This window comes from Doryrhamphus excisus, chromosome 19 (genome assembly GCF_030265055.1).
Source record: "Doryrhamphus excisus isolate RoL2022-K1 chromosome 19, RoL_Dexc_1.0, whole genome shotgun sequence".
Taxonomy (NCBI): domain Eukaryota; kingdom Metazoa; phylum Chordata; class Actinopteri; order Syngnathiformes; family Syngnathidae; genus Doryrhamphus; species Doryrhamphus excisus.
The window spans coordinates 7,401,103-7,428,300 of record NC_080484.1 but is presented as its reverse complement, the minus strand read 5'-3'; the positions used below and the strand labels follow the sequence as shown (position 1 = coordinate 7,428,300).

Below are 27,198 nucleotides of genomic sequence, written 5' to 3'. Positions count from 1 at the left end.
CAGCCAGGACACCTTCCATTTCGTGTTAATCTAATCATACAATTTACATTTATTCCACAACTGTAAATCGAGCCTGAGAGCTAAAGGAAAACTGATTCTCTGACCTTTAACCTCCCACACCTTAGACGTCTGAGATAGAGCCTATAGGCAAACGTATCCACACATCCCCTGAATGTGAACTCTAAGACCTGTTGGCCAACAAGTCCAACACTTGCAGTAACGACACCTGCTGGCAGGTTTAGAAAGCGTACTTGTGAAAATAGCATGGGCGCTAATGTGCAGGTTGTTCAATTCCAGCTATTTTTTGGACTTTGCAAGGTCACGCGTACTCAAGGTGCTCCTTCTAGTCATGTCCAAACATTTGTTAGTCATTAGCCTCAGCCACAAAACGCACCAACCATCCCCCCCCCCTTTTTTTTCTACCTCTCGCCTTCCCTATTCCAGGCCCTCCCTCATTTTCCACTTTTTTTGTTCTCCTCTTCTTCTCCTGCTCCTACTCCTCCCTCTCACTGAAAGTTTCATTCTGCAGAGGTTCAGTCTCCTCAGGCCGTGGATGGGAGAGGGATGAGAGGACAGAGTTCCAGTCTAAGACACTTTGGAATATTGGACTGAATGATGAATGCAGCAGCTCCTCTTAGCTTATTCTGCACCAACTTCTAAACCTGACATCTTTTTCCTCCTGTTTTTTTTTTTTTGGCATCTCCATGCAACTGGAAAATGAATACTGACGCATCAACTTGCTGACGCTTTGGCTTATCCTGTGCACTTGTTTTGTGGAGAAGGCGGTGACATCATCACCATCAGACACTCAGCAATCATGAAAGGTAAGACTTCTATCTGTGTATGATCAAAATATACTACGGTACAATACACGTAGTCATGCACCTTCACCAGCACCCGCATGTTGTTCCCATCTACCTGAGAACGTACTGCTTTGATGTGCTAGGGCAGGAAATGATCATCTGCCAGCTTTTTACAGCTCTGTGCATGTGTATGCATAATCCAACTCCATTATTTGAACACACAAAGATGCAGCGAAAGACAACATAAGGTTTGCAGAAACGTGCATGTTTCACACTAGAGATGTGCGAGTCATGAACGAGTCTTTCAAAGCTTGCAAGTTTGTTTTTGTTGTTGTTGCTACTGCTAGCAAAATTAAAAAAGTGCAACAAAAGTAAAGCAACTGATCGGGTCAACTCTCCTTTACACAGCAAAGATTTGACTTCAAGTGTTTGACTTGATGAAGACCCGAGTTTAACTGCTTCACGGGTGCTTGATGATGACTCCAGTTTAACTGACTCACAGGTGCTCGATGAAGACTCGAGTTAACTGACTCACAGGTACTCTATGAAGGCTCGAATTAAGTGACTCACGGGTACTCAATGAAGACTTGTGTTTCACTGACTCACGGGTGCTCGATGAAGACTCGAGTTAACTGACTCACAGGTACTCTATGAAGGCTCGAATTAAGTGACTCTCACATACTCGATGAAGACTTGAATTAAGTGACTCACGGGTACTTGATGAAGACTTGTGTTTCACTGACTCACGGGTGCTCGACAAAGACTCAAGTTAACTGACTCACAGGTACTCTATGAAGGCTTGAATTAAGTGACTCGCTGGTACTCGATGAAGACTTGAATTAAGTGACTCACAGGTACTTGATGAAGACTTGTGTTTCACTGACTCACAGGTGTTTGATGAAGACTCGAGTTAACTGACTAACAGGTACTCTATGAAGGCTCGAATTAAGTGACTCTCACATACTCGATGAAGACTTGAATTAAGTGACTCACGGGTACTTGATGAAGACTTGTGTTTCACTGACTCACAGGTGCTCGACGAAGACACGAGTTAACCGACTCAGGTAATCTTTGAAGGCTTGAATTAAGTGACTCGCTGGTACTCGATGAAACTTGAATTAAGTGACTCACGGGTACTTGATGAAGACTTGTGTTTCACTGACTCACGGGTGCTCGACGAAGACTCAAGTTAACTGACTCACAGGTACTCTATGAAGGCTTGAATTAAGTGACTCGCTGGTACTCGATGAAGACTTGAATTAAGCGACTCACGGGTACTTGATGAAGACTTGTGTTTCACTGACTCACAGGTGCTCGACGTATACTCAAATTGAACTGACTCACGGGTACTCTAAGACTCGAGTTTCTCTGACTCATAAGTGCAACTTGTTGCGCATGTGCTTCGTGACAGGTGACTTGAGTAAATCGGTACCCGATTCACTTCTGTGAAGAACTGGAGTCAGTAAAAAGAATGGATTGTCCCAACTAACTTTATCTGAGAGAGTTTTGACAGGAGGATAGAGTTGGACAGAGCAAGTAGGAAGGAATAACACATGCCAACTAAAAGCTTGAAACGATGATGTAAGCTCATACAAAAAGGAGGCAAAGGAAAGCTATTATTATTATTTATAACAGTTGGAGGAGAAAAAATATAAATTGTTGAAGGATTGTGTGTTTATATAACTCAACCCGTGAACTGTATCAAAATGTTAACCAAAGCTTTGACGTGTCCCGAATAGAATAAAGAGAGTTATTAGGGTTCCTTTTAGACATGTGCTGACTGAATGAAGGGTGCAGTACATGGTTGCTCATGGGTCATTACAGGGTCAGAACACGTGACCCAACACATTCTAATGTCATTGCTGTCATCATTTTAGTGCCATTACCACTTGTATTTGAGTTTATTGCACTGGCAGATTAGCATCTGTTATTTTGGAAGAAAATTAATGAATGAATGACTACATAAAAACAGAAGATACACAAATCAAAATGTTGACAACACACACAACAAACAATAATTTTCTAGTGGCTCAGCAGCAGTTCAAATCTAGTGTTGATGCTTGTAATATGTTTGAAATTATATTATTATTAAAAATATATATTGCTATTGAATGATACTGCTAAGAATAAGAAAATATTCATCTTTATAAATATTTTTAATTAATTAGTTAATTGGTTCCAGACCTTATGGTGAAGTTGGATTTCATATAAATAAATGGAATATTTTCATAGTTAGAGCTTTCTAAATATTGGTTTTAAGATCAGATCCATCTAGATTTGAAATAACACCCCTATAGTCACATTTACACTTGTATTACCCAATATTATTATTGATAATGCTGGAGCCTATCCCAGCTGTCTTCGGGTGAGAGGCGGGGTACACCCTGGACTGGTGGCCAGCCAATCACAGGGCACATATAGACAAACGACCATTCACACTCACATTCACCTCATAACCTAGCATGTTTTTGGAATGTGGGAGGAAACCGGAGTACCCGGAGAAAACCCATGCATGCACGGAGAGAACATGCAAACTCCACACAGAGATGGTGGAATCGAACTAGAGTCTGTGTGGCCTGTGCGCGCCCTTTTAAAATTGTTTCCAAATTCAGGAAGAAGCCAACTGCTCTGCTGTTCTAATGTCACCTGCTGTCACCTTTTAACGCAGCATTCATAGCAAATGTCCGTTCTTTGAGAATCCGTAGTGTTTCCAAACATACGTTAAACGTTGCGGGGAGGTTAAATATAGAAACTTCCTCGCTGCTGCTAGCATGCGAACGTTGTTTTCCTAGTAGTTGTATGTGCCTCACGGCTTCTGTCCGTATTCAATACAAAACGCCAAATAATGATGGTGCATTCATGGCACCTGGGGAACAGCATATGGAGTGAAGTTGAACAATAATAAAACAGCGCTTGCATCGGATTTTACCCATACCCACAAACGCATTGCGATGAATTTCGATTTCACCCGTCAATTGCATCAATACCCAGTGAATGAGCCGATGCACTAGCATTGCGCGCATGCGCATCGATGTATCAATTAATATAGATTATTTTACACAACCTTAGTCTGCACTGTGCGCCTCTCAGCCAATTACCATTACACAGGCTGCGCTTCACCTGCGCCCCAAATATACCAGGTCGTAGCTGGCAAGCTTTCTTCGCACCTGGCGGGCTGTTTTGTCATGAACTTGTCACTGCGCCAAGCTGAAAATGTGGACACCTCCCATGGTGCGCTGCCACGCCCATCTCACCACGGTCCAGTCTTTCAAATGACCAAATTGGCTGCGCCTTGCTCTGCCACCCTGCGCCAATTGTAGCCATTTTTATGCTTGAAAATGCTGAATTTAGGCCATGAATATGCATCATTTGCATATTTTTGGACTGATAATAAGCTGTGGTCAACCACAATACAGTAATGACTGAAAAGTGCAAATATCCATCTAGTCTGACAACTTCATTTGAATCTCAATCCTGTGGAACAATACATCTGTTTCCGTTTCCTGTTATGATTGTAACCATGACAACCCAACCACCACTAATGCTTTGTCTATGCTTTACCAGGATGTGCCATCATGAGTCTGCCTGGCTGTTTGTTATTTCAGCGGTGCAGTACAGGTCCTAATCACAGACGAATGATACCTGCTTTCACATGTTTGGTTTCAACTACTAATCACACACACATTGCTGGTAAAGCGGTGAGGACTCTGAGCCACATGGCGAAGCTGCAAAACCACGCCAAGAACATGTACAGTGTTTTTCTCGGCCGCTCTGTTGATGTGGATTCCACTCTTGCTGAGGGTGAGTCCAGCCCGGCTCAACCTAACTAAATATGCTGCCTCATACATTCCTTTAAGGGGGCAGGGAGTGGGGCGACGCTGGATGATGGACAGGTGCACCGTTTTTACAGAGCACCATAATTCCCAAATGAATAGCCAGAGCCATATTTTTATTCAACTGCAGCGAGTGTCTGACATCTAACAAGACGAGGAATGCCTTTATTTGTAAATACATACATATTTTTATAATAATCTCTCAAAATGGGCGGCACGGCGGTCGAGTGGTTAGCGCGCAGACCTCACAGCTAGGAGACCAGGGTTCAATTCCACCCTCGGCCATCTCTGTGTGGAGTTTGCATGTTCTCCCGTGCATGCGTGGGTTTTCTCCGGGTACTCCGGTTTCCTCCCACATTCCAAAAACATGCTAGGTTAATTGGCCACTCCAAATTGTCCATAGGTATGAAAGTGAGTGTGAAGGGTTGTTTGTCTATATGTGCCCTGTGATTGGCTGGCGACCAGTCCAGGGTGTACCCCGCCTCTCGCCCGAAGACAGCTGGGATAGGCTCCAGCACCCCCCGCAACCCTGGTGAGGAAAAGCGGTACAAAATGAATGAATGAACTCTCAAAATTCAATGTAATAATGATTTGGAGTGCATGAGAAAGTGGAAAGTAAAATGTAGCTCAACAGCAATAGAACCAATGTTTTAATACCAGTAGGGAACAAACTGCGCAGCCATAAAAAAAATGTCTGTCGAGCGAGTTTTACAGCAACAGCTGGGTAGCACAACCATTTTAAAGCGCATGCAGAGGTAGATCATTCGTCACAGGTCAAATGCAGCATCTTGCAGTGCAAACCACATCATTACTATGCAGCTGTTAATATTCGCGACCCCGGCGGTTATTTAATTGGAGTGTTTACCATACAATGGTACACGGTGGTATCAGTTCTAATAACAGTTATTGAATATAATGGTGTGTCTATTCATAGAAGGCTTCATCATTGGAAATGACCAGGGTACGGCTTCATAAATAATTGCAGGATGCCCTGTGGGGCTAAACAAAAAAAAAAGCAGCAAAGAGTAGAGGATATTGTACACGCCCTTTGACCTCACAGTGCTGTAAACCTAACCTGGTTTGTTTACGTGCGGCTGACTGCATGCCTGCAAAACATGTCAGGCTCTTAAAATATATCCATTTTCATTGCTGAACCACAATAAAAGAACCTACACCCTCGTAAAGGATTCACAGTTCAGGGAAACAAATTCCAAACATTTAGAGTTTTGTGAGGAGACCACATGATGAACATTCCAGCCAGAAGACATGTCAATAATCAGCAGCCTGCACTTAGACCTGGACAATCTTTTCACTCCTGCTTTCCTTTGCTTTGCAAGGCAGTTTCTCGGAGTTGGAAGTAGTTAGTGTGCATGTTGATGACTCATTTGAATTTCATCCACAACCTCCCAAGAGGAACCACCACAGAAGGCCCACAAAACGCAACATCATACCCTTACCGCTTTGTGCTGCGTTCACATACACCGCACGGTGGAGTACACACCAAAGCTGAGGAAGTAAACTTTTGGATTGCAGATCATTTATCTTCTGGTTAGGTTTAAAGTTGCATGGAATGTTTCTCAAGCTGCTTGCACATGCTTCCAAGCTTGATATTTTCATAGGTGGCTTTCATGGCCACAGAAACACCAGCTGGACCAGATGCCCACTTACAATAACAGTACAACGTGGGCTTTTTAGCGGGGAAAATCACCTTTGCAGGAAGTTCCAACAACTCAGTGTACAGTAGAAGAACATTATGTTTGTCTGGAAAGTCTTTTATGGAGAAATTTCAGACCAGTGAAGGTGTTTTTATAAAAGAAACTGGGATACATTGGAAATGGAAATGGAAATGGTGGCCTCCATTTCATTAGTCCTGGGTGCATAGTTCGCTAAACCTGGAGTGTCCAAATTTTTTCCCCTGAGAGCAGGATAATGAAAACTCCAATGAATTTTTATATAGATTTTTTTATTTTGCAAAATGTTTAACAACAAAAAAAAAGTTACATACAGTAGATCCATGCTTTTTGTTTTTAAATATTATGACCATTCATTCATTCATTTTCTACCACTTTTTCCTCACGAGGGTCGCGGGGGTGCTGGAGCCTATCCCAGCTGTCTTCGGGCGAGAGGCGGGGTACACCCTGAACTGGTGGCCAGCCAATCACAGGGCACATATAGACAAACAACCATTCACACTCACATTCATACCTATGGACAATTTGGAGTGGCCAATTAACCTAGCATGTTTTTGGAATGTGGGAGGAAACCGGAGTACCCGGAGAAAACCCACGCATGCACGGGGAGAACATGCAAACTCCCCACAGAGATGGCCAAGGGTGGAATCGAACCCTGGTCCTCCTAGCTGTGAGGTCTGCGCGCTAACCACTTGCCGCCGTGCCACCCCAATGCTGTAACTATTAGTAACTATTATTTTGAATGCAGCTGCAAAAGCCTCCCCTTTCTCTCTTCAACTGCCAATGTTCACTCGCCAGGTTTAAGCCCTCAATATACCTGACACACTTCTTAAACATATTTAAAGTATAACCACTAATGAATGATCATTTACTGCCGAAGTTTGTGCTAACGTAGCTAAACCAACTTTTGCATATCACAGCACACAGCTATGGTGCATTCAAGAACAGCTGAAAGTACGAAATCGCAATGCATGATGAAATAAACACAAAATATAAACATGTAAAAACTGTGTGTTGTACATTTTACCATGTCTTTAGAAATTATGGAATGTATTTTTTGTGGAAAAAAACTGCCTATTTTATGAGAAAAATAAATAAATGAGCAAAAATCAGTGGTATCAATCCAGGGTAGATATGTAAAGACTATGCACGTTTTGACTTTTTGCTCTATTTTCCCTATTATTTCTGTTTTTTGGGAGGTTTAACAACGATCCAAGTGGCCTGTGGGCCCCACATTGGACACCCTTGGCTTAAAAATAATAAATGTCACGTTGGAAAATCAGTTTCCCAAGAGAAGAGATCCCACTCTGCTTCAGAATGTCACGGTTGATGGTGGGAGTCATGTTTTCCTTCAATAAACCACAGCTCCGGCAGCACTCATGCAGCCCCGGACCACATGACGCTATACCATGCTTATCCTGCTATTTAGATCATAATAATAATGACTCTGTGCGCAGTGATTTTCAAGTGATTGCCATTCATCATTTGCACTAAAATTAATATATATATCTGTGCAATACATATCTGCTCCTGTGCAATAAAATGTGTATATCGTTGATATCTTGTATATATCTTTTTTTTTTACTTTTACTTTTGTATACTTTTTTTTTAAACTTAACTATTGCACTGAAAGAATAAGCTCTCCAAAATCGTTGTACATCTTATATAATGACAATAAATGCCATTCTATATTCAATCTAGACTGCAACACTGTACACTAACATTAAGTACACTAACATGACATTTTTTCGGCAGTTTTTAAAAACAAAACAAAGAAAAATGGATTTAACACAAATATCAAACAGAAAGACTTGATGTGGTTTGTTTCATTCCCGTTTTATTCCCATCGAGTTCATTTGGTTTATGCTGGATCTTGGCGAAATAGGAAACGTTTCATTTGATTTGATTTAGAAACAGACATTTTCCAGCTCTTGTGGCAAATCCTTGCACGTCTCTGCCTCCTTCCAAGGCCAAATTATGCACTTGTTTTTCTCGCCATCCAGTTTTCCACCCCGTGCTGTGCGAATGACATAAACCCATATTCCATTGTATATGCATGCCTTGGCATTGGCACCAAATACTGTTGTACAGCGTTAGGAATAGTAGTAATTGTGAATAAACGACTCTGGCGTGAAAAATAACATGACACTTGAATTATACAGGTCGGTAGGAAGGATAAGTAGCTGACATCACAGGTGAACCAAAGAGTCAAAGTGTGGCCTGGGTGCCATTTGGGGCACACAGCTTGTTTTTTCTTTATTAGCACGCAGCACATTGTAAAAATTCATTCATTCATTTTCTACCGCTTTTCCTCACGAGGGTCGCGGGGGGTGCTGGAGCCTATCCCAGCTGTCTTTGGGCAAGAGGCGGGGTACACCCTGGACTGGTGGCCAGCCAATCACAGGGCACATATAGACAAACAACCATTCACACTCACATTCATACCTATGGACAATTTGGAGTGGCTAATTAACCTCGCATGTTTTTTGGAATGTGGGAGGAAACCGGAGTACCCGGAGAACATGCAAACTGCACACAGAGATGGCCGAGGGTGGAATTGAACCCTGGTCTCCTAGCTGTGACGTCTGCGCGCTAACCACTTGCTGCCGTGCCGCCAGTGTAGAAACATATTTAAACCAAAACAGCAGCCAAACTGGGAAAACTAGAGAAAAAGCTGACATGGTGATATAACAACCGTGTTTTCCGGACTATAAGTTGAACTATGACTATACGTTTCATGGTTGGGTTGGTCCTTGGGACTTAAAGTCCGCAGCTAATTATTTATCACTCCTGCGTCACTGAAAGTTTACAATGTAAGCATCAACTTATAAAGACAGATGAGAAACACGGAACACAAATGCCCCCCCCCCCAAGATGCAAGTAAACTAGTTATTGTTATACTAGTTTTGTTGTTTAGGCTAGAGTTAACTGAGTACCTGTTACGTTAGTATGATACGTTAGCATACCACCTTTTTAACGTTATGTTAACAAACACCTAGTTATTTATTTCTTGTTCTCCATTGTATTGTTATTACTAAAGGAAATGTCTGTCCTTGGTTGTTGATTTGGTTCGCTCCTATTTTCAATTATCATTGTTCCCTCATGACAGCATCCGGAACACACATAGTAAACACATATGTAGTATTACAAGTATTACATGTATAAGTACTCACCACTAATGGATGACAATGTCAGATGAACAGGAGGAATTGGAGTCACGGTGTAGCCTTTAGTCTAGTCGACAGACCATCATTGGAGGCTAGAAGACTAGAGAAGGTATTTGGCATCTTCCACACTGCTTGCTTGTTGTCATTGTTTGGAAGGGGCTTCCTATGCTAAACAGTACACCACCGTGGTGCATTCAAAGACCGCCGAACAAAGTGCTCAATAATGTAATGGTTTTATTTCATTTGAACATGCATCAGATTACAATTGAATGCATCCCATAATCAGTTCCCAGTTACACATGTCCAAAAGGAGTAGGAAGAAGCAAAGCTTATTAAATCCTACCCCTCCATCTGGTACTTTTACAATCAGTAACTGTTACATTTGTGCACTTCCTGCTTTCCATAATACAGTTTAAGGTTTTTTTATTTTTATTTTTTAAATTTAATTATTTATTTATTTTTTAATAATGCACCTATATGACCATACAATGACATAATGGGTACCATAGTAACTGTCAATATAAATTTTATATGCACTACTGTACTTCTGTTGTAATTAGACAAAGCTGGACACGGACCCAGAAGAAAATACATACAATATATATAATAACCAAACTAGACTAAAAGAAAAGTACATTTGGAACATGATATTGTTTTCATTGAGGGGTCTCTTTATATTGAAGATTCCAGTGTAATATATATGTTACAATTACAAGCCAATTTTCAAAATAAGCTGAATATATTTTTAGTGGTTCCACATGCTTGGGTCACGACTTGGCTGTTTAGGTGTGACTCTGCACGGCTGTTGTGCAGTTGTCAGCTTCAATTCTGTGTGTGTGTTGGACGGCTCTGCTTCCTCACTAACGAGTCAGGCGAGAGGACTTTTTTTTTTTTCCACGGGGAGAAATGAAAACATGAGGATAGAAAAGGAAAGCAGTGAAAGAGAAAATATGGTGAGAAAGTTTGGAAGAGCAGTGAGATATTTGAGGGTGGATACTGATTTGGGGCTATTTGACAAACAATGTGCTGATACTTTCCATTGGTAGGGAAAATCCTAAAGTGGGGTCATGGAGGCATGATTTAAACCACAATGGGATATTAGAAGTATCAAGTATGCATTCTGGGAGCCACTTTAAGAGCTATTTGTTGACTATATCAGAAGTTCAGGATATTATACCATCATTGCTTTGCATTGGCACTTGGCACGGCGGTCTCATGGTTAGCGCGCAGACCTCACAGCTAGGAGACCAGGGTTCAATCCCCACCCTCGGCCATCTCTGTGTGGAGTTTGCATGTTCTCCCCGTGCATGCGTGGGTTTTCTCCGGGTACTCCGGTTTCCTCCCACATTCCAAAAACATGCTAGGTTAATTGGTGACTCCAAATTGTCCATAGGTATGAATGTGAGTGTGAATGGTTGTTTGTCTATATGTGCCCTGTGATTGACTGGCGACCAGTCCGGGGTGTACCCCGCCTCTCGCCCGAAGACAGCTGGGATAGGCTCCAGCACCCCCGCGACCCTCGTGAGGAAAAGCGGTAGAAAATGAATGAATGAATGAATGCTTTGGACGAGTGGTTAGCGTGCAGGCCCCACAGCTAGGAGACCCGAGTTCAATTCCACCCTCGACCATCTCTGTGTGGAGTTTGCATGTTCTCCGGTTTCCTCCCACATTCCAAAAACATGCTAGGTTAATTAGCGACTCAGAATTGTCCATAGGTATGAATGTGAGTGTGAATGGTTGTTTGTCTATATGTGCCCTGGGATTGGCTGGCCACAAGTCCAAGGTCCACCCCGCCTCTTGCCCGAAGACAGCTGGGATAGGCTCCAGCATTATTAATAATAATATAATATTGGGTAATACAAGTGTAAATGTGACTATAGGGGTGTTATTTCATATCTAGATGGATCTGATCTTAAAACCCATATTTAGAAGGCTCTAACTATGTAAATATTCCATTTATTTATATGAAATCCAACTTCACCATTAGGTCTGGAGCCAATTAACTGATTAATTAAAAATATTTATAAAGATGAATATTTTCATCCAGTCCAGGGTGTACCCCGCCTCTCGCCCGAAGACAGCTGGGAGCACCCCGTGCAATCCTGGTGAGGATAAGCAGTAGAAAATGAATGAATGCTTTGCTATAAGTATAACTTCACCATCCTGATTTAAAGGAAAAGTCCACAATCCTTATGTGACACATGACCAGAAAACAAAAGAGTAATGCGTTAAACTGACTTGGGCCTCACACCTCACCTGGGTGCACCCCAAGGATGTGTGCTCAGCTCTATCCTGTACTCCCTCCACACCCGGGACTGTGACAGCAGTCATAGAATTCATTGTATCCAAATGTGTTTAAAGTGTAAGGTCCAACATTTACATACTATAGCTTCATCTGTCTCTATTTAATTCATATTCTAGTGTTTTGGTCATGTACATTGATTATTAATATTATTTGGACAAAGTTATCTCGGTTTTTCTCTTCTCTTATGCTTGTCGGCCTCGCCCTGATCTAACCACAGCGGCTCCACTGCAGCCGTAAGTAATCTTTGTCTCACAGAATGCGGGTCATGGAGTAAATCAATATCAGATCATGTGTACTTACTTATCCAGTTTTGTGCATATTTCAACCCTGGAAAAAACAAGATGAAAATGTTTCTAGGCCAAAACTCATCATCAGACATTGTTTGCAGCTGGAAAACGTCAGAATATTTTTCTCTTTTTTTTATCAGGGGTCGGAATATTTTTCAAATCAACGAAGGGCCACTATACCGATGCAGCTGTCTATTTTTTATTTTCTAGCTAATGAAATAGAATAACGGGGCGGCATGGCGGTTCAATGGCGGGTTCAATTCCACCCTCGGCCATCTCTGTGTGGAGTTTGCATGTTCTCATGTGTGGGTTTTCTCCGGGTACTCCGGTTTTCCTAGGTTAATTGGCCACTCCAAATTGTCCATAGGGATTAATGTGAGTGTGAATGGTTGTTTGTCTATATGTGCCCTGTGATTGGCTGACCACCAGACAGCTGGGATAGGCTCCAGCACCCCCGCGACCCTCGTGAGGAAAAAGCGGTAGAAAATGAATGAAATGGAATAACTGCATGAAAAATATACTCAGATTTGTATAAAACATAACATAAACCCAAAATAATCTATGAGTCAGTGTGGGAGTGTCACCTTAAGTCATTAACCTTTATGATTCTGCAGCAATTCAACATCTGACATCATGTGGGTGGCTTGGAAAAGCTGATGCATGCTGTTAAAGGGTCACGTTTGCAAACCACTTCAACAGTACCCTTGTCTACCAAAAGTGTGTTTGTGTTTCATTAATGGCCGCCAAAATAACAGCACCTTTATTTAGTGCTCCAGAACTCATCTCTCCAACCAAGCATCAGTACGGACAAAGATGCAATTGTAACGTCTGACAAGGAGGAGGCGGTACCTCAACAATTTCTGTACTGCGAAAACTAAACAGGCTACTTCAGCCGCAACCACTCCAAAAGAACATCAGCAAATTCAATTATATTCCATTATTGCTGCATTCTGACAGGACAAGCGTTTTTCGTGATTAACTCCCAAACATTGGGTCCTATCAACTTAAAACCAATCTCTGGCTAACTTAATTCGCCACAAGCTTTCCAATGATACCAAGCACAACACTCGATGACTCTATGGCGCTTTCGCTGAGGTAGAACTTATGGTTCTTGAGATATTTAGTCTTTCTTAATGCTGCATTCTGATTGGACGAGCGTTTTTCGCTTTCACTTCCAAGATACAAGTTTCTCCCACTTCCCGATGTCGTAGGAAGTCGTGGGTGCCATCGTTGGTCGCTTTTGAAGGGGGGTGGAACTTAGTTACAAGTTGATGGCACAGATCGTTCTTGAGATATTTAGGTTGTTTTATGCTGCATTCTGATTGGACAAGGGTTTTTCCAATGCTGCCTTCTGATTGGAGGAAAGTTTTTTGCCATTAACTCCTGAGCCATCATCTCCCTCAACAAGATGTAACCATGTAGCCAAGGAAACCAATCGTCCTCTACAATGTAGACCAGGGGTGTCAAACTCAATTTACTTGGGGGCCACTGGAGCTCGGGTCTGGGTGAAACTGGGCCTCATCAGGTTTTCCAAAAAAAAAACCAAAAAACGCATTTATTAAAAACAAAAAAATTTTTAAACGTTGCTTTGGTTCCAATTTTCTACAAGAAAAGCTCTGATAAAACATTCCACTGTTCTCAAATATCTTACTTTTTATTTTTCTACACAAAATAAGATGAAAAATAAATAAGCAAATCAAGAATAAAGAAAATCAATCAATCAGTAATAAATAAATATAATAATAATAATAAAGCAATTTCCTTTAAACTTAAATAGCCAAAAACTTACCACTTCCACACGGATAGGGAGGATAACTATTAACAGTTATTTAACCTTTAACATGAACATTAATCAAACGTAATATTTTTTTCTGGGTACATGATACCATACAGCATCCATATCAAACTTGCGCGGGCCGCACTAACATTAAACTTTCATATCAAGGCGGGGGCCTCAAACTAGTGTCCTGTGGGCCACATTTGGCCTGCGGGCCGCTTGTTTGAGACCCCTGATGTAGACCCTTTGTTATTTATTATTTATTCTTCTAATTCCTCTATTTATTCTTCATTTATTCTTCTAATTTCTATATTTTATACTGTCTTGCACTGAAAATGGAGCTGCTGCAATTTAATTCTACGATATGTAAAATGACAATAAAGGGCATTCTGATTCTGATTCTGAATGCTAAAATGCTAAGAGTTAGCTGACTAGCATCAAAAATGCCAAAGCTGTACTGTAATGTACCTATGCCATGCCATGTCTTTTGTATATTTGCATGTAGACTGTACATTATACAATTTATTCCCAATTTTTGTCAAAAAAGTGCCCTAGCGGTCAAAAGTTCAGCATATAGCATGGGTAAATGTATCCAAACTTTTGACTGGCTGAGCGTAATATACAATACATGTTCATACTGTACGTACATCTATGACTAAAAACCAGCTGGTTTCTGTGATTTATGGAATTTTTATGATTTGTAAAAGTTGTTGATGGCTTCTTTCTTTACTAACAAAACATCTGCATTATGTCTTTCTTTCCTTGGCAGACAACTACGGATATGAGAACCAGCTTTTTAAAGGTAATCAGTCACGTCATAAATATGATACTGTATACAGTATGTATATATATATATATATATAATGAAGTGAAGTGAAGTCAGCAATGGTCGACCTCATTAGCCTTGCTTGCTTGAATTCAATGTTTTTGACTTGTTTTGCAGAGGAGGAGCTCAACGGCGAAGAGGAGGAAATACCTACATTCAGAGGTGAAGGCCACGTGCGCCAAGTGTAACTTCAATCGGCAGTTATACGCGTGCATTAAACATGTCATGCGTGTGTCCAGGTCGCACTCGAGGTGGTTGCGTGAGGTGCCAGCAGAGCCATTCTCTCCAACTGGCTGTCAAAGTCCTTGCTGCATTTGTAGCATTCCTCATCATCATCGTTGCAGTGCTGGCGTCACTTGGTGAGTTTTCCTTCTCCAAATAATCACCACATGCTGTCATGGACTGACATGACGCATGAGAGAATGAGGCTTTCATGGGAATGTTTCATGTAGTCTACATCGTCTGGGCGCTCGTTTAACTTGCACCATGACAGCCGCACTGTAGCAGCAAATGTTTTACTCATCATGCTCCTTATCGTGTTGGAGAGCAGGAAATTGTTTACAATCATTCAGGAATCACAGAGTGAAGTTGATGCTGATTGCAAGTATACATTTAGTACATCAAATTGTTATGTAATGAAATACAGTCACAGAAAAATATTAGCACACCCCAAGTGTATGTATGCACTACTTCAGGGGTGTCCAAACTTATTCCACATACTGAAAAAATGAAAGGATGCAAGGTTTGCTTTGATATTTTGTAAACCAACATAATAAGTGATAAATCATCTTCTACTTTATTCCCATACTATTCTACATTCACCAAAACCTAATTATTTTTAAACAAAAAAAACATTAAACCATTACCTGTACGACTTTTGGAGAATTTTGACTTTATTATGGTAACATAACATACTTTTCCAAAATGTATTTCTTGTTTTTTTGTTTTTCATAATAATACAACTAATATTTATCTAATCAACTAATATTTTATCGTGCTATGCTACTAAAATAAACCTTATTTTTCCTCATAATGTTAACTTAGCCTTGTAAAATGAACACTTTTTCTAGTTACTCTTACAATTATTTGGACTTCATTCTTGAACTGCTGTACACAATGGGGTGAAGCTTTGCCGAATCCACCAAATGGTGGCGCTGTTATTAACACCCAAAGCAAATACGGTTATCAACATTATTAGAGCCCTCAAAACATGAAATAACACCCCTATAGTCACATTTGCACTCTTATTATCCAATATAGTGGACATAATGACATAAAATAAGCTTAGAAAATGCAGAAATAAAAGTTGCTTGTGTTTCGCAATAAGTGTGTTTGGAGGACAGGAAGTGACGTCGGAGCCGCAAAAGTAGACTGTGTTATTATGATGATGATTATTATTCATTCATTCATTCATTTTCTACCGCTTTTTCCTCACGACGGTCGCTGGAGCCTATCCCAGCTGTCTTCGGGCGAGAGGCGGGGTACACCTTGGACTGGTGGCCAGCCAATCACAGGGCACATATAGACAAACAACCATTCACACTCACATTCATACCTATGGACAATTTGGAGTCACCAATTAACCTAGCATGTTTTTGGAATGTGGGAGGAAAAAACCCACGCGTGCACGGGGAGAACATGCAAACTCCACACAGAGATGGCCGAGGGTGGAATTGAACCCTGGTCTCCTAGCTGTGAGGTCTGCTAACCACCCGACCGCCGTGGCGCCCCATGATTATTACGTATGTTATTATTAATTATGTTATTGTTATTGTCAAGTCTGGTGCTTGTGTGTCTCACCAAAGATTACAGTAACATTACCGACATCTAGTGACCAGTGTACAAAACTACATTGCATCACGTCTGTTTTTGAATGCATCTTCTGAATGCCTTATATTTTCATTTTAGTGCATTTAAGTCATTTTTATCCTTGAAAAGGTTTGCTTAAATAAAACAGCATGATTTTGTTAACAGCAACTACAGTCAATGTAGAATACTGCATGATTGTGTAGATGCACTGGAAGTATTACTAGTACAGGAGCTGTATCGCTGCAGGACAAGCAGGTTCGGTGCACAACACATGTGGATACGCTTATTTTGGCTCGCAGAGCCGCGTCAATCCCCTGAGTCAGCAGTTATGATGCAGAAAATGCTCCAAAAAAAAAGAGGGCGCACCGTATAAACTCACACAAACTCAAAAGCTCTCCTGGGAACTTTGTGGGGGGTTCAGGACCCGAGCAGCTGCATAAACGTTCTCTCATCGGTCGTTTGGTGGAATTTGTTGGATAATGAAAACACATTTTCATATCAGGACTGACATTATGTGTTGTGATGTGTTTATTATTTTCACTGTCAGCCTTCAACACCCTGTTACCAATGGAGGTGTACAGATGTCTTAGTATTAATTTATTTGACCGCTTTGCCCTTAAAATGTAAAAATTATAAAATTAATTAAGAAAATTCAAAAATTTAAATTTAAATATTAAAATAATTATAACATTTATTAACATTTAAAAATAAAAAATAACGTGATTGTCGTCATATAAACTTGAACTACTGAGTTTTTAAAGACACATTGTGTAGTTAAAAAAAAACACTGTAAGACTATAAAAAGTCCAAATAATCCCCAAAAAGTCTTATTCTAATGAGAAAAAGTTTTTTTAGTTATTTAAACAAACGATTTTTTTTTGTCATTATAATAAAACTTTTTTCTCTTAATATTCTGACTTTATTCTTAGAAAATGATGATTAAAAAAACCTTCATAATATTACGTTTTTTTAAAATCTCTTAAATTAAGTTTTTTCCTCATAACATTCATAAAATTATGTTTTTCTCATTTATATAATATTTATATAATATTTTTTATAATATATATAAATATTATTATATATTATTATATATATTATATGTATTATGTATATTATTATGTGTATATTATATGTATTATTATATAATTTTATTTATTATATATAATTTTATATATTTTATATTTATATAATATTTAGTATTTAGTATTTAATATTTAGACTGTATTCTTGTAGAATTTCTGCTATTTTTCCTAGGTTTTTTTTTGGTTAAATTATATTTTTTGAATATGCTGCGGGCCAATAAAAACACAGCCATGGGCCGCAAATGGCCTCTGGACCGCACTTTGGACACAGTGCTCTAAAGTACTAAAGTTGCTAACCTTGAGAAGCTATAATATGGTTGCTAAAATATGAGAGGTGGACTCAATATTGTGAGATATCGTATGGCAACATGAGCCAATAATTATATAATCTTTTTCTAATTATATAATCTATAATGACCGATTTAAAGGTTAAATAAATGATTACTACACTTCCTGATGATGTCTGCTGTGATACAAAGTAGTTGTTCTCATTCTCTAGTATTTAGGAAGGTCGAGCATCTCGCTGAAGAAGAATCAGTCTATGACAAGAAGATCACCAGGGCTCAGAAAGTACTAGAAGGTAACTCAATCGCCTGTTTCTTTCCCAAACCATACTCTCGACATGAGTGCCTTGCTCATTTGTGTCCATCTTTCAGACCTGAGTAACTGTTCCGGCTGTTTGGATGTGACTCTGTATAGCGAGGAGATCAGCAGACTCAAGCAGGAGTTCGAGGACGTGCAGAAAATGTTACTAGGACAAGAGCAGGTACTGTAAAATGTATCAGTTAACAAGGCTTCACATAACACAACGCCAGTAGATCCCCACTTTTCCAGCAAATGCTAGGACTACTGGTCTCGATCCTGGTCTACTACTGGTCTACTACAGGGGCATATGTAATATTCTGGTCTCACGAGGCATCAATAATTGAAGAGACTTTACATACAGTAGATTACATCACCTTAACACTGTAAGGAGTCAGCCACAGCATGACATGATAGTGAAAAAAAATCCTCCCATTACGTGTGGAAGTGGTATGTTTTTGGCTTCTAACTGTCATTCTTCCGGGTTGCACGGCGGGCAAGTGGTTAGCATGCAGACCTCACAGCTAGAAGACTAGGGTTCAATTCCACCCTCGGCCATCTCTGTGTGGAGTTTGCATGTTCTCCGGGGACTCCAGTTTCTTCCCACATTCCAAAAACATGCTAGGTTAATTGCCGACTCCAAATTGTCCATAGGTATGAATGTGAGTGTGAATGGTTGTTTGTCTATATGTGCCCTGTGATTGGCTGGCCACCAGTCCAGGGTGTACCCCGCCTCTCGCCCAAAGACAGCTGGGATAGGCTCCAGCACCCCCCCCCCCCCACGGCCCTCGTGAGGAAAAGCGGTAGAAAATGAATGAATGAATGAATGAAAGTCATTCTTCCCAAAGATGGTTGAAACCCTTTAAGTTTAGACAAAACACATTGCAAGTCAGAGCTTTTCTTCCTGTCACTCACACCCACCAAAAGGTTTGTAGGGATATGGATGTTAAAGTTGTAGTTTTAGTATTTAGTGTCATCTTCATCTACAAGTTATTTCATTGATATTGAAAACATGATGTCAATTTTGTCCTATTTTTATATTTTTTATTCAGATCAATATGTTGGATATATAACAGATGCCCCCCCCCTCCCAAACCTCAGGTCCTGGACCAAGCCTCTCAGACCCAAACCAAGCTAACAGCCACCAGCAACCAGCTGAGTCGCGACATGCAGAGCCACCTGGTGTCCATCAAACTTCTCAACCAGCTGCTGGAGAGATACCAAGATCAGGTGGACGGCTGGAAGGACGTGCTGGAAGAAAGCGAAGAGAAGATGAAGACTCTGACGGAGGATCAATACGATGTTAAAGCTACAGCACAGCAGGTCAACACCACCGTGGCACTTAGGTGAGTCGCCAGAGCAGGGATATGTTCTCTTGATGACAACAAGCCCTTTTAGTCATCTCCCTCATATGGAAGCCATTATGCATGCAGTAAGAATAACAAGTCCAAAACTATGATTGATAGCGTTCGTCATCCATATGGCTGCTTACATCTTGTAGCTACATATCGGCGGGAAATCATTTATCTATGTTATCTGCTCTCCAGTACCATGTGGATTGATGCCCTGCAGAGAAAATCAGACGAGGAGACTCTGGTCCTCCAAAAGTTGACCAGCGACTGGCAGAACTACAGTCAGGTTCTCGGCCTGGTCAAATCCAACACCAGCAGCAATACGCAAACCTTACGCTCCCTCCAAAACAGCATCATAGCAGACCACCAAAGAATGGTCATGTCCTCAGAGATGTACTACGATCTTAGTCAGCAGGTATGTTTGGGGTTTTCATACTAGCTAGCAACATATTACAAGTAGTGGTAAAGCTAGAAACTCCCAAGAAATGTGACTGATGAATTAGTGACTACAACGACTGGATTTTGGCTATTAATCTAGTCAACAACAAACAAACTGAATACATTTTTATGTAAGCACTCAGAAATACGCAGTGCACTTGAAAGCCTCATTAATACATGGGCGCAATGCCTGAAAGGAGACAGATATAGAGTTGTTCATCGTTCTCTTTGCGTTCTACGAACAAATAAACCACATAATAAAATGGATTTAAATATTCTGAGGCACGGTGGTCGAGTGGTTAGCGCGCAGACCTCACAGCTTGGAGACCGGGGTTCAATTCCACCCTCGGCCATCTCTGTGTGGAGTTTGCATGTTCTCCCCGTGCATGCGTGGGTTTTCTCCGGGTACTCCGGTTTCCTCCCACATTCCAAAAACACGCTAGGTTAATTGGCGACTCCAAATTATCCATAGGTATGAATGTGAGTGTGAATGGTTGTTTGTCTATATGTGCCCTGTGATTGGCTGGCCACCAGTCCAGGGTGTACCCCGCCTCTCGTCCGAAGACAGCTGGGATAGGCTCCAGCACCCCCCGCGACCCTCATGAGGAAAAGCGGTAGAAAATGAATGAATGAATAAATATTCGGAATCTGTCTATATTGTCCCATCTGTAAAACTGTCCATTCTTCACAGAGGCTAATTCACCAATGCATTGATGCGTCGTCTGGCCGTACAATAACTGAGACAGTGCATGATTTTTGGCAATATTCATCAAAAACTGAATCCTATGAAAACCGTGCCATACGAAAACCGAGGGTCAGCTATAATGTCGTTATGGGAGATCTTCGGAATGTTACCGTGGTGATAGGTGATGACTTGGGAATGTCTTTTTCAGGTGATGAACCTGCAAATGCAACTGGACAATGTCACGTCTTTCATGGATGAACATGAGGAGAACATGCATGACCTACATTACCATTCCAGGTATTTTCAAGCTCTCTTGTAACTTTAAAGTTTATTTTTTTTAACACTTTTAAAGAAGTCTGAAGAGGGCCCATCATAGTGTATTAGAAGTCCAGTCTTCAAGGCGGAATGTCGCCTGGAATGTTTTTAAATGGTAATATTAATGATGATTATAATAATGGTATATGTGCCCTGTGATTGGCTGGCGATCAGTCCAGGGTGTAGTCCAGGGGCTGCACGGCGGTCCAGTGGTTAGCGCGCAGACCAGGGTTCAATTCCACCCTCGGCCATCTCTGTGTGGAGTTTGCATGTTCTCCCCCCGTGCATGCGTGGGTTTTCTCCGGGTACTCCGGTTTTCCTCCTACATTCCAAAAACATGCTAGGTTAATTGGTGACTCCAAATTGTATGAATTTGAGTGTGAATGGTTGTTTGTCTATATGTGCCCTGTGATTGGCTGGCCACCAGTCCAGGGTGTACCCCGCCTCTCGCCCAAAGATAGCTGGGATAGGCTCCAGCCCCCCCGTGACCCTTGTGAGGAAAAAGCGGTAGAAAATGAATGAATAATAATCATCATCATAATAACACAGGCTACTTTTGCGGCCCCCGACATCACTTCCTGTCCTCCAAACACACTTATTGCGACACACAAGCAACTTTTATTTCTGCATTTTCAAAGCTTATTTTCTCTCATTATGTCCACTATATTGGGTAATAAGAGTGCAAATGTGACTATAGGGGTGTTATTTCATGTTTTGAGGGCTCTAATAATGTTGATAACTGTGTGTGAATGGTTGTTTGTCTATATATGCCCTGTGATTGGTTGGCCAGCAGTCCAGGGTGTACCCTGCCTCTCGCCCAAAGACAGCTGGAATAGGCTCCAGCACCCCCGCGACCCTCGTGAGGATAAGCGGTAGAAAATGAATGAATGAATGAATAATAATGGTATTAATGATAAAGATTATAACAATAATGATAATAATGATGATGATAATAACAATAATAATATTACAATGATAATAATAACAGGGGGAAACAAGAGGGGTAGGCATTTATAAGCTTTTGCTTCAGCCTACACCTTTTGGGCTTGTGATCAGATAGTTGAATACAAATGTAAATAATGGAAAGTTATATTTGGATTGATGTAAGAAATGCACTGTAATGTTTCATATATTTGCCCAAATAAAATAAGATTTTTTAAAAAAAAGTGCCTTTAGTTTGCAGTCTGTTGTTCACTGAATAAAAACAAAACCATCAAACTTGCATCTACCTTCCACCTCTGCTTATTATTATTTTTAGATATTACGAAAACCGGACTGGCGAGCGTTTCTCCGCCTTAGATGGTCGCCTGAACTCCATCGAGATGGAAATTGACACCATATCCTCCAGCATCAACGCCACCGTCACGCACGTCCAGAGCATGTACAAGTACATCAACATTGAGAGCTCCACCTGCCAGAGTCGCCTGGGAAGACAAACTGAAGATCTCCAGGTTGTGTCCACATACAAACACCAAACATTTCCCGATATTTCACGTTCTAATACGTTCCTTCGCTTGCAGAACTTAAACAGCAGCGTGCTGTTACTTCTCAATTCGGCCGACACACTGAGGCAACAGAACATGTTGCTAAATATTCGTCTGGATGTGGATGTCAGGAACCTGTCGATGGTGATGGAGGAGATGAAGTTGGTGGACACACACCATACACAACTGATCAGTAACTTCACTATATTAAGAGGTAGGGAAATACTGTTCAAATCCTGTGTACAACTTCAGCTTCATACATCTTATCTTCTCAATAGGTGCTCCAGGACCACCAGGGCCCAAAGGGAACCGTGGAGAAACCGGCTCCAAAGGACCTGTGGGACTAAACGGGATAAAAGGTGATCCTGGCCCAATAGGAACCCGTGGATCCCAAGGAGAAAAGGGCTTTTTTGGACCCAAAGGTGCAGCAGGCCAACCCGGCCCTAGTGGCAACAGAGGAGCCTTCGGCAAGGCAGGAATTAAAGGATCACCCGGTCAACCGGGACCACGTGGTGAAAGGGGCCAAAAGGGTGATAGGGGCCCACTTGGTAAACCTGGCACCCCTGGACCAAGAGGTCCGTCAGGTATCCAGGGCCAGGCCGGACTACCTGGAATAATCGGACCGGCTGGGCCTAAAGGAAAACCAGGACCAGCTGGGCCACCTGGACCACCAGGGATTCCTGGCCCTCCAGGAGAACACCATCAAGCCAATACACAGCAGCAAAGCGAACCTGCTGTAGGACCCAAAAGACAATAATTGGATGGATTAGGTCTGGACATGACTTTTGATAGACCTGATCCGAACAGGACATTCCCAATTAATACTCTAGTCCAGTGATTTTCAACCTTTTTTGAGCCACGGCATGTTTTTTTTACATTGGAAAAATTTTGTGGCACACCGCTAACCAAAAATGTTACAAAATGTCACCACGACCTCACACGTGCATCAATAAGTCTATGGGAGGAACAAGCTAGGTGTTGCCACACGGACCAATATTCCATTGCTCTGCCAGTCTTTACACCACAGACACTCCACAGTAGCCATGTTTTTACATCACCACTTTTTCTCTTTCCGAATGACCTTTCGGGAAACAATGGTATCCATGGAAAGGAATATTCCAATCTCTTGTCTACATGCGCCGTGAAAATCAACCAGAATAGTCAATAAGGGCATGCCCAGTAAAACGTAAACATCAACATCACGTGATACCGACTTCCCAGGAGTTTTTCTTTCACTTGTTGGAATAACTCCGTATTGCCAGTTTTTCGTCTGTCCAGTCTTGAAATTTAGTTTGAATCAAAAACAAACTTTGCTTAGTCCAGTGCCGATTGCCGGCCTCCATTTTTAAAAGTGAAGAACGTCTGGATCTGCGTGTTACGTCATATCTGAGCATGCGCTGAAAGAACGCACCCGGGATAAATTTAAACAAAAAAAGATCAAATTCAATCTTGTTAATATTTTATAATTAAACTCAGGACATGTTTTATATAGACATAGATTTTCTTTTTTAATAAAACTGGAGGCGGCACAGCGGTCGAGTGCTTAGCACGCAGACCTCACAGCTAGGAGACCAGGGTTCAATTCCACCCTAGGCCATCTCTGTGTGGAGTTTGTTCTCCCCGTGCATGCGTGGGTTTTCTCCGGGTACTCCGGTTTCCTCCCACATTCTAAAAACATGCTAGGTTAATTGGCCACTCCAAATTGTCCATAGGTATGAATGTGAGTGTGAATGGTTGTTTGTCTATATGTGCCCTGTGATTGGCTGGCCACCAGTCCAGGGTGTACCCCGCCTCTCGCCCAAAGACAGCTGGGATAGGCTCCAGCACCCTCGTGAGGATAAGCGGTAGAAAATGAATGAATAAAAGTGGACTTGTGAATGGCGTATAGAAGGGTTTAGATTCTGTTCCACAGATGGCGCTAATGCATACGAAAGCTGCTTGCCAACCGCCAATAAACAACAGAAGAAGAAAAACACCACGAAGAAGAACGCAGTCTGACAACTTTCCGTTTGAGCGGGTACAAGATACCTCAATCGGATTGGTTAAAGGAATATTATATTTCCGTTTGAGCAAATAAACCAAATGCAATTGGAATATTTGGGTCCATGTATACTATTGACATAATGACTATTGACATCATATTTGCTGATTAATAAATGTTAATTATAAAAAGTGATAATTGGATAATTCCTCACGGCACACCTGACGGTTTCTCAAGGTACACTAGTGGTTGAAAATCACTGCTCTTAGTCCATGCTGATGAATCATGGCTGATATGAATGATCATTCTTTGCAACTGTTTTTCAGAGCAGGTACTCTGAAGTCAACATGCATCTGCTGTGTGAAATCAAATTAGTGAGTCCGATTGAAGAATTTCACCATCTGTTGGAAATCGGGGGTGGGGGGGGATCATTTATATATCAGACATAAAACTACAACTGGTGAGTGTTGTCATGACATGCGACTGGCTTGCATCGAACAATAAAAGTCGACATTGAAGTGGTGGTCTCGATTGTATCTTGACATTGTTATTGTTGCCTCGTGAAGGAAAAGGAGCGGCTTTTATTATTAACACAAAACACATGCCAGGACCCTCCCTTCACATTTCTGCGGTTTTCCACCAGTTGCTTTCAAAGGACATTCTTAAATGACTCTTGCTCTGGGAATCTTGCCAAAAATGTACACTTTACACAATAGTCTTAACATAGATTTAGCATACATTTCAAGTGACTGGATGCTGAAGAATGATTGCCTTAAACCCGCCATCAGCATGAAGTTGTCTTCATATCACTTACTGTAATATGCGACGGTTCATGTTTCAGCCACAATCAACCCTTGGTTCGCTTAAGAAACACAAGGGAATCAATCCAGTGTTTAGATTGGCTCAAGCCTCTTGATAGTTTAATTTTTCAGGTCTATCTGAGCATTATTCAAGTGCAAACCTTTTTAAATGAGTTTCACATGTCTAACTCAAGAATGATGCTCACAGAAATAACACTTTGCTGCATATGGATGCTGACAAATGAAATGGAAGACACTAATAAATCAAATCAAATATCTGCATGCAATACCCTTGCCTAAAAAACACCCATATAGTCCTGCCGCAAGGCATGCTGGGTAGCTTGTGGTAATCTTTCTCACAAAATGTTGTTTTTGTCACATTTTTGCTTCAGTGCATAATGTCTTGATTAGGTAGTCAGAGGAGTAAACAAGGAGGCGTGAACATACTATTGATGTCCAATTTTTATTGTCCATAGGTATGAATGTGAGTGTGAATGGTTGTGATTGGCTGGCCACCAGTCCAGGGTGTACCCCGCCTCTCGCCCGCAGACAGCTGGGATAGGCTCCAGCACCCCCGCGACCCTTGTGAGGAAAAAGCGGTAGAAAATGAATGAATGAATGAATGCATAATGTGTTGATTAGGTAGTCAGAGGAGTAAACAAGGAAGCGTGAACATACTATTGATGTACAATCTTTATTGTTCATAGACTACCTAGCATGCCTTGTGGCTATTTGGGAATAACATTTTTAAGTTACAAGTTATGTTTAGCGCTTAGTTTTTGATTTATGTGATGTGATAACCTGCTGCGGATATGATGTGTTCGTTTCGTGGCACCGTGAGCAAGTATGTCGTTCTGCTTGATGCCACCTATTATAATATAGATGGCACCGCTGCTGATTTTTTTTAACCCAATGTGGCACAGGAGTCAAAAAGTTTGCGCACCCCTGGTCTAGACTAACGAAGCCCCCCCCACCCCCCCCCAAAAAATACTAACATTAGTACGGGGGTGTCACATAATGGAAAATAAAGGATGCAAGGGCCACTTTGATATTTTGTAAGAAATGTTCAGATGGGGCGGCACGGCGGTCTACTGGTTAGCGCGCAGACCTCACAGCTAGGAGACCAGGGTTCAATTCCACTGACTTAAATGCACTAAAATGAAAATATAAGGCATTCAGAAGATGCATTCAAAACCAGACGTGATGCAATGTAGTTTTTTTCAATTCCACGCTCAGCCATATCTGTGTGGAGTTTGCATGTTCTCCCCGTGCATGCGTGGGTTTTCTCCGGGTACTCCGGTTTCCTCCCACATTCCAAAAACATGCTAGGTTAATTGGTGACTCCAAATTGTCCATAGGTATGAATGTGAGTGTGAATGGTTGTTTGTCTATATGTGCCCTGGGATTGGCTGGCCACCAGTCCAGGGTGTATCCTGCCTCTTGCCCAAAGACAGCTGGGATAGGCTCCAGCACCCCCGTGGCCCTCGTGAGGAAAAGCGGTAGAAAATGAATGAATGAATATTAAGATGTTACTGTAATGAGTTGCCAGTGCGGAGTGTTGCCATTGAGTTTGACACCCCCAGTTTAGGTTGTTTCTTTGTTGTTGGAGGGATTGGTCAGCAGAAAATGGAAGGATGAGTCATGAGCTTAAAAAACGTCTATATAACACACTTGCATGCATGTGTGTTTGAGCGCAGACACACTTCCACAGTCGGAGACATGAGCTCAGTGCAGACTGGCCAGGTCCCCAAAGACCTTGTTCCACAGACAGCTGGAACAACACATGCAGTCCAGTCAGGTTACTGTTATTGTTTGTGGGAACGATGACAGCAGTACATCACCACCATCGACTGTTGGTGGAAGGTGAACATTGTAAACGCCGTAAAAGGTTAGCCAAAGAGGGACTTGTCCAGATACAGTATAAAACACGAAGGAGGTGTATCATGATGTGACCCTCCCAAAACCCAAAACAGTCTCTTCA

The 27,198-nt window shown here is 41.5% G+C and overlaps 2 protein-coding genes across 2 annotated transcripts in view; one reads left to right on the top strand and one right to left on the bottom strand.

The window, feature by feature from the left end:
* The first annotated feature begins 184 nt into the window (after positions 1 to 184).
* scara3 (scavenger receptor class A, member 3) lies at positions 185 to 26,263 on the top strand. Its single transcript, XM_058057863.1, has 12 exons — positions 185 to 824; positions 14,633 to 14,665; positions 14,807 to 14,851; positions 14,929 to 15,048; positions 18,080 to 18,160; positions 18,237 to 18,346; positions 19,264 to 19,508; positions 19,710 to 19,929; positions 20,846 to 20,934; positions 22,211 to 22,403; positions 22,473 to 22,650; positions 22,715 to 26,263. The coding sequence occupies exons 1-12, from the start codon at positions 818 to 820 to the stop codon at positions 23,191 to 23,193; spliced, it is 1,800 nt and encodes a 599-aa protein (XP_057913846.1). The 5' UTR covers positions 185 to 817; the 3' UTR covers positions 23,194 to 26,263.
* The window catches only part of ak7a (adenylate kinase 7a), a 24,119-nt gene continuing 16,172 nt past the window's right edge, over positions 19,252 to 27,198 (bottom strand). The window contains exon 19 of the mRNA XM_058057862.1: positions 19,252 to 19,413. The gene's annotated coding sequence lies outside the window, so the exon portion shown is untranslated. The remainder of the gene's footprint in view (positions 19,414 to 27,198) is intronic.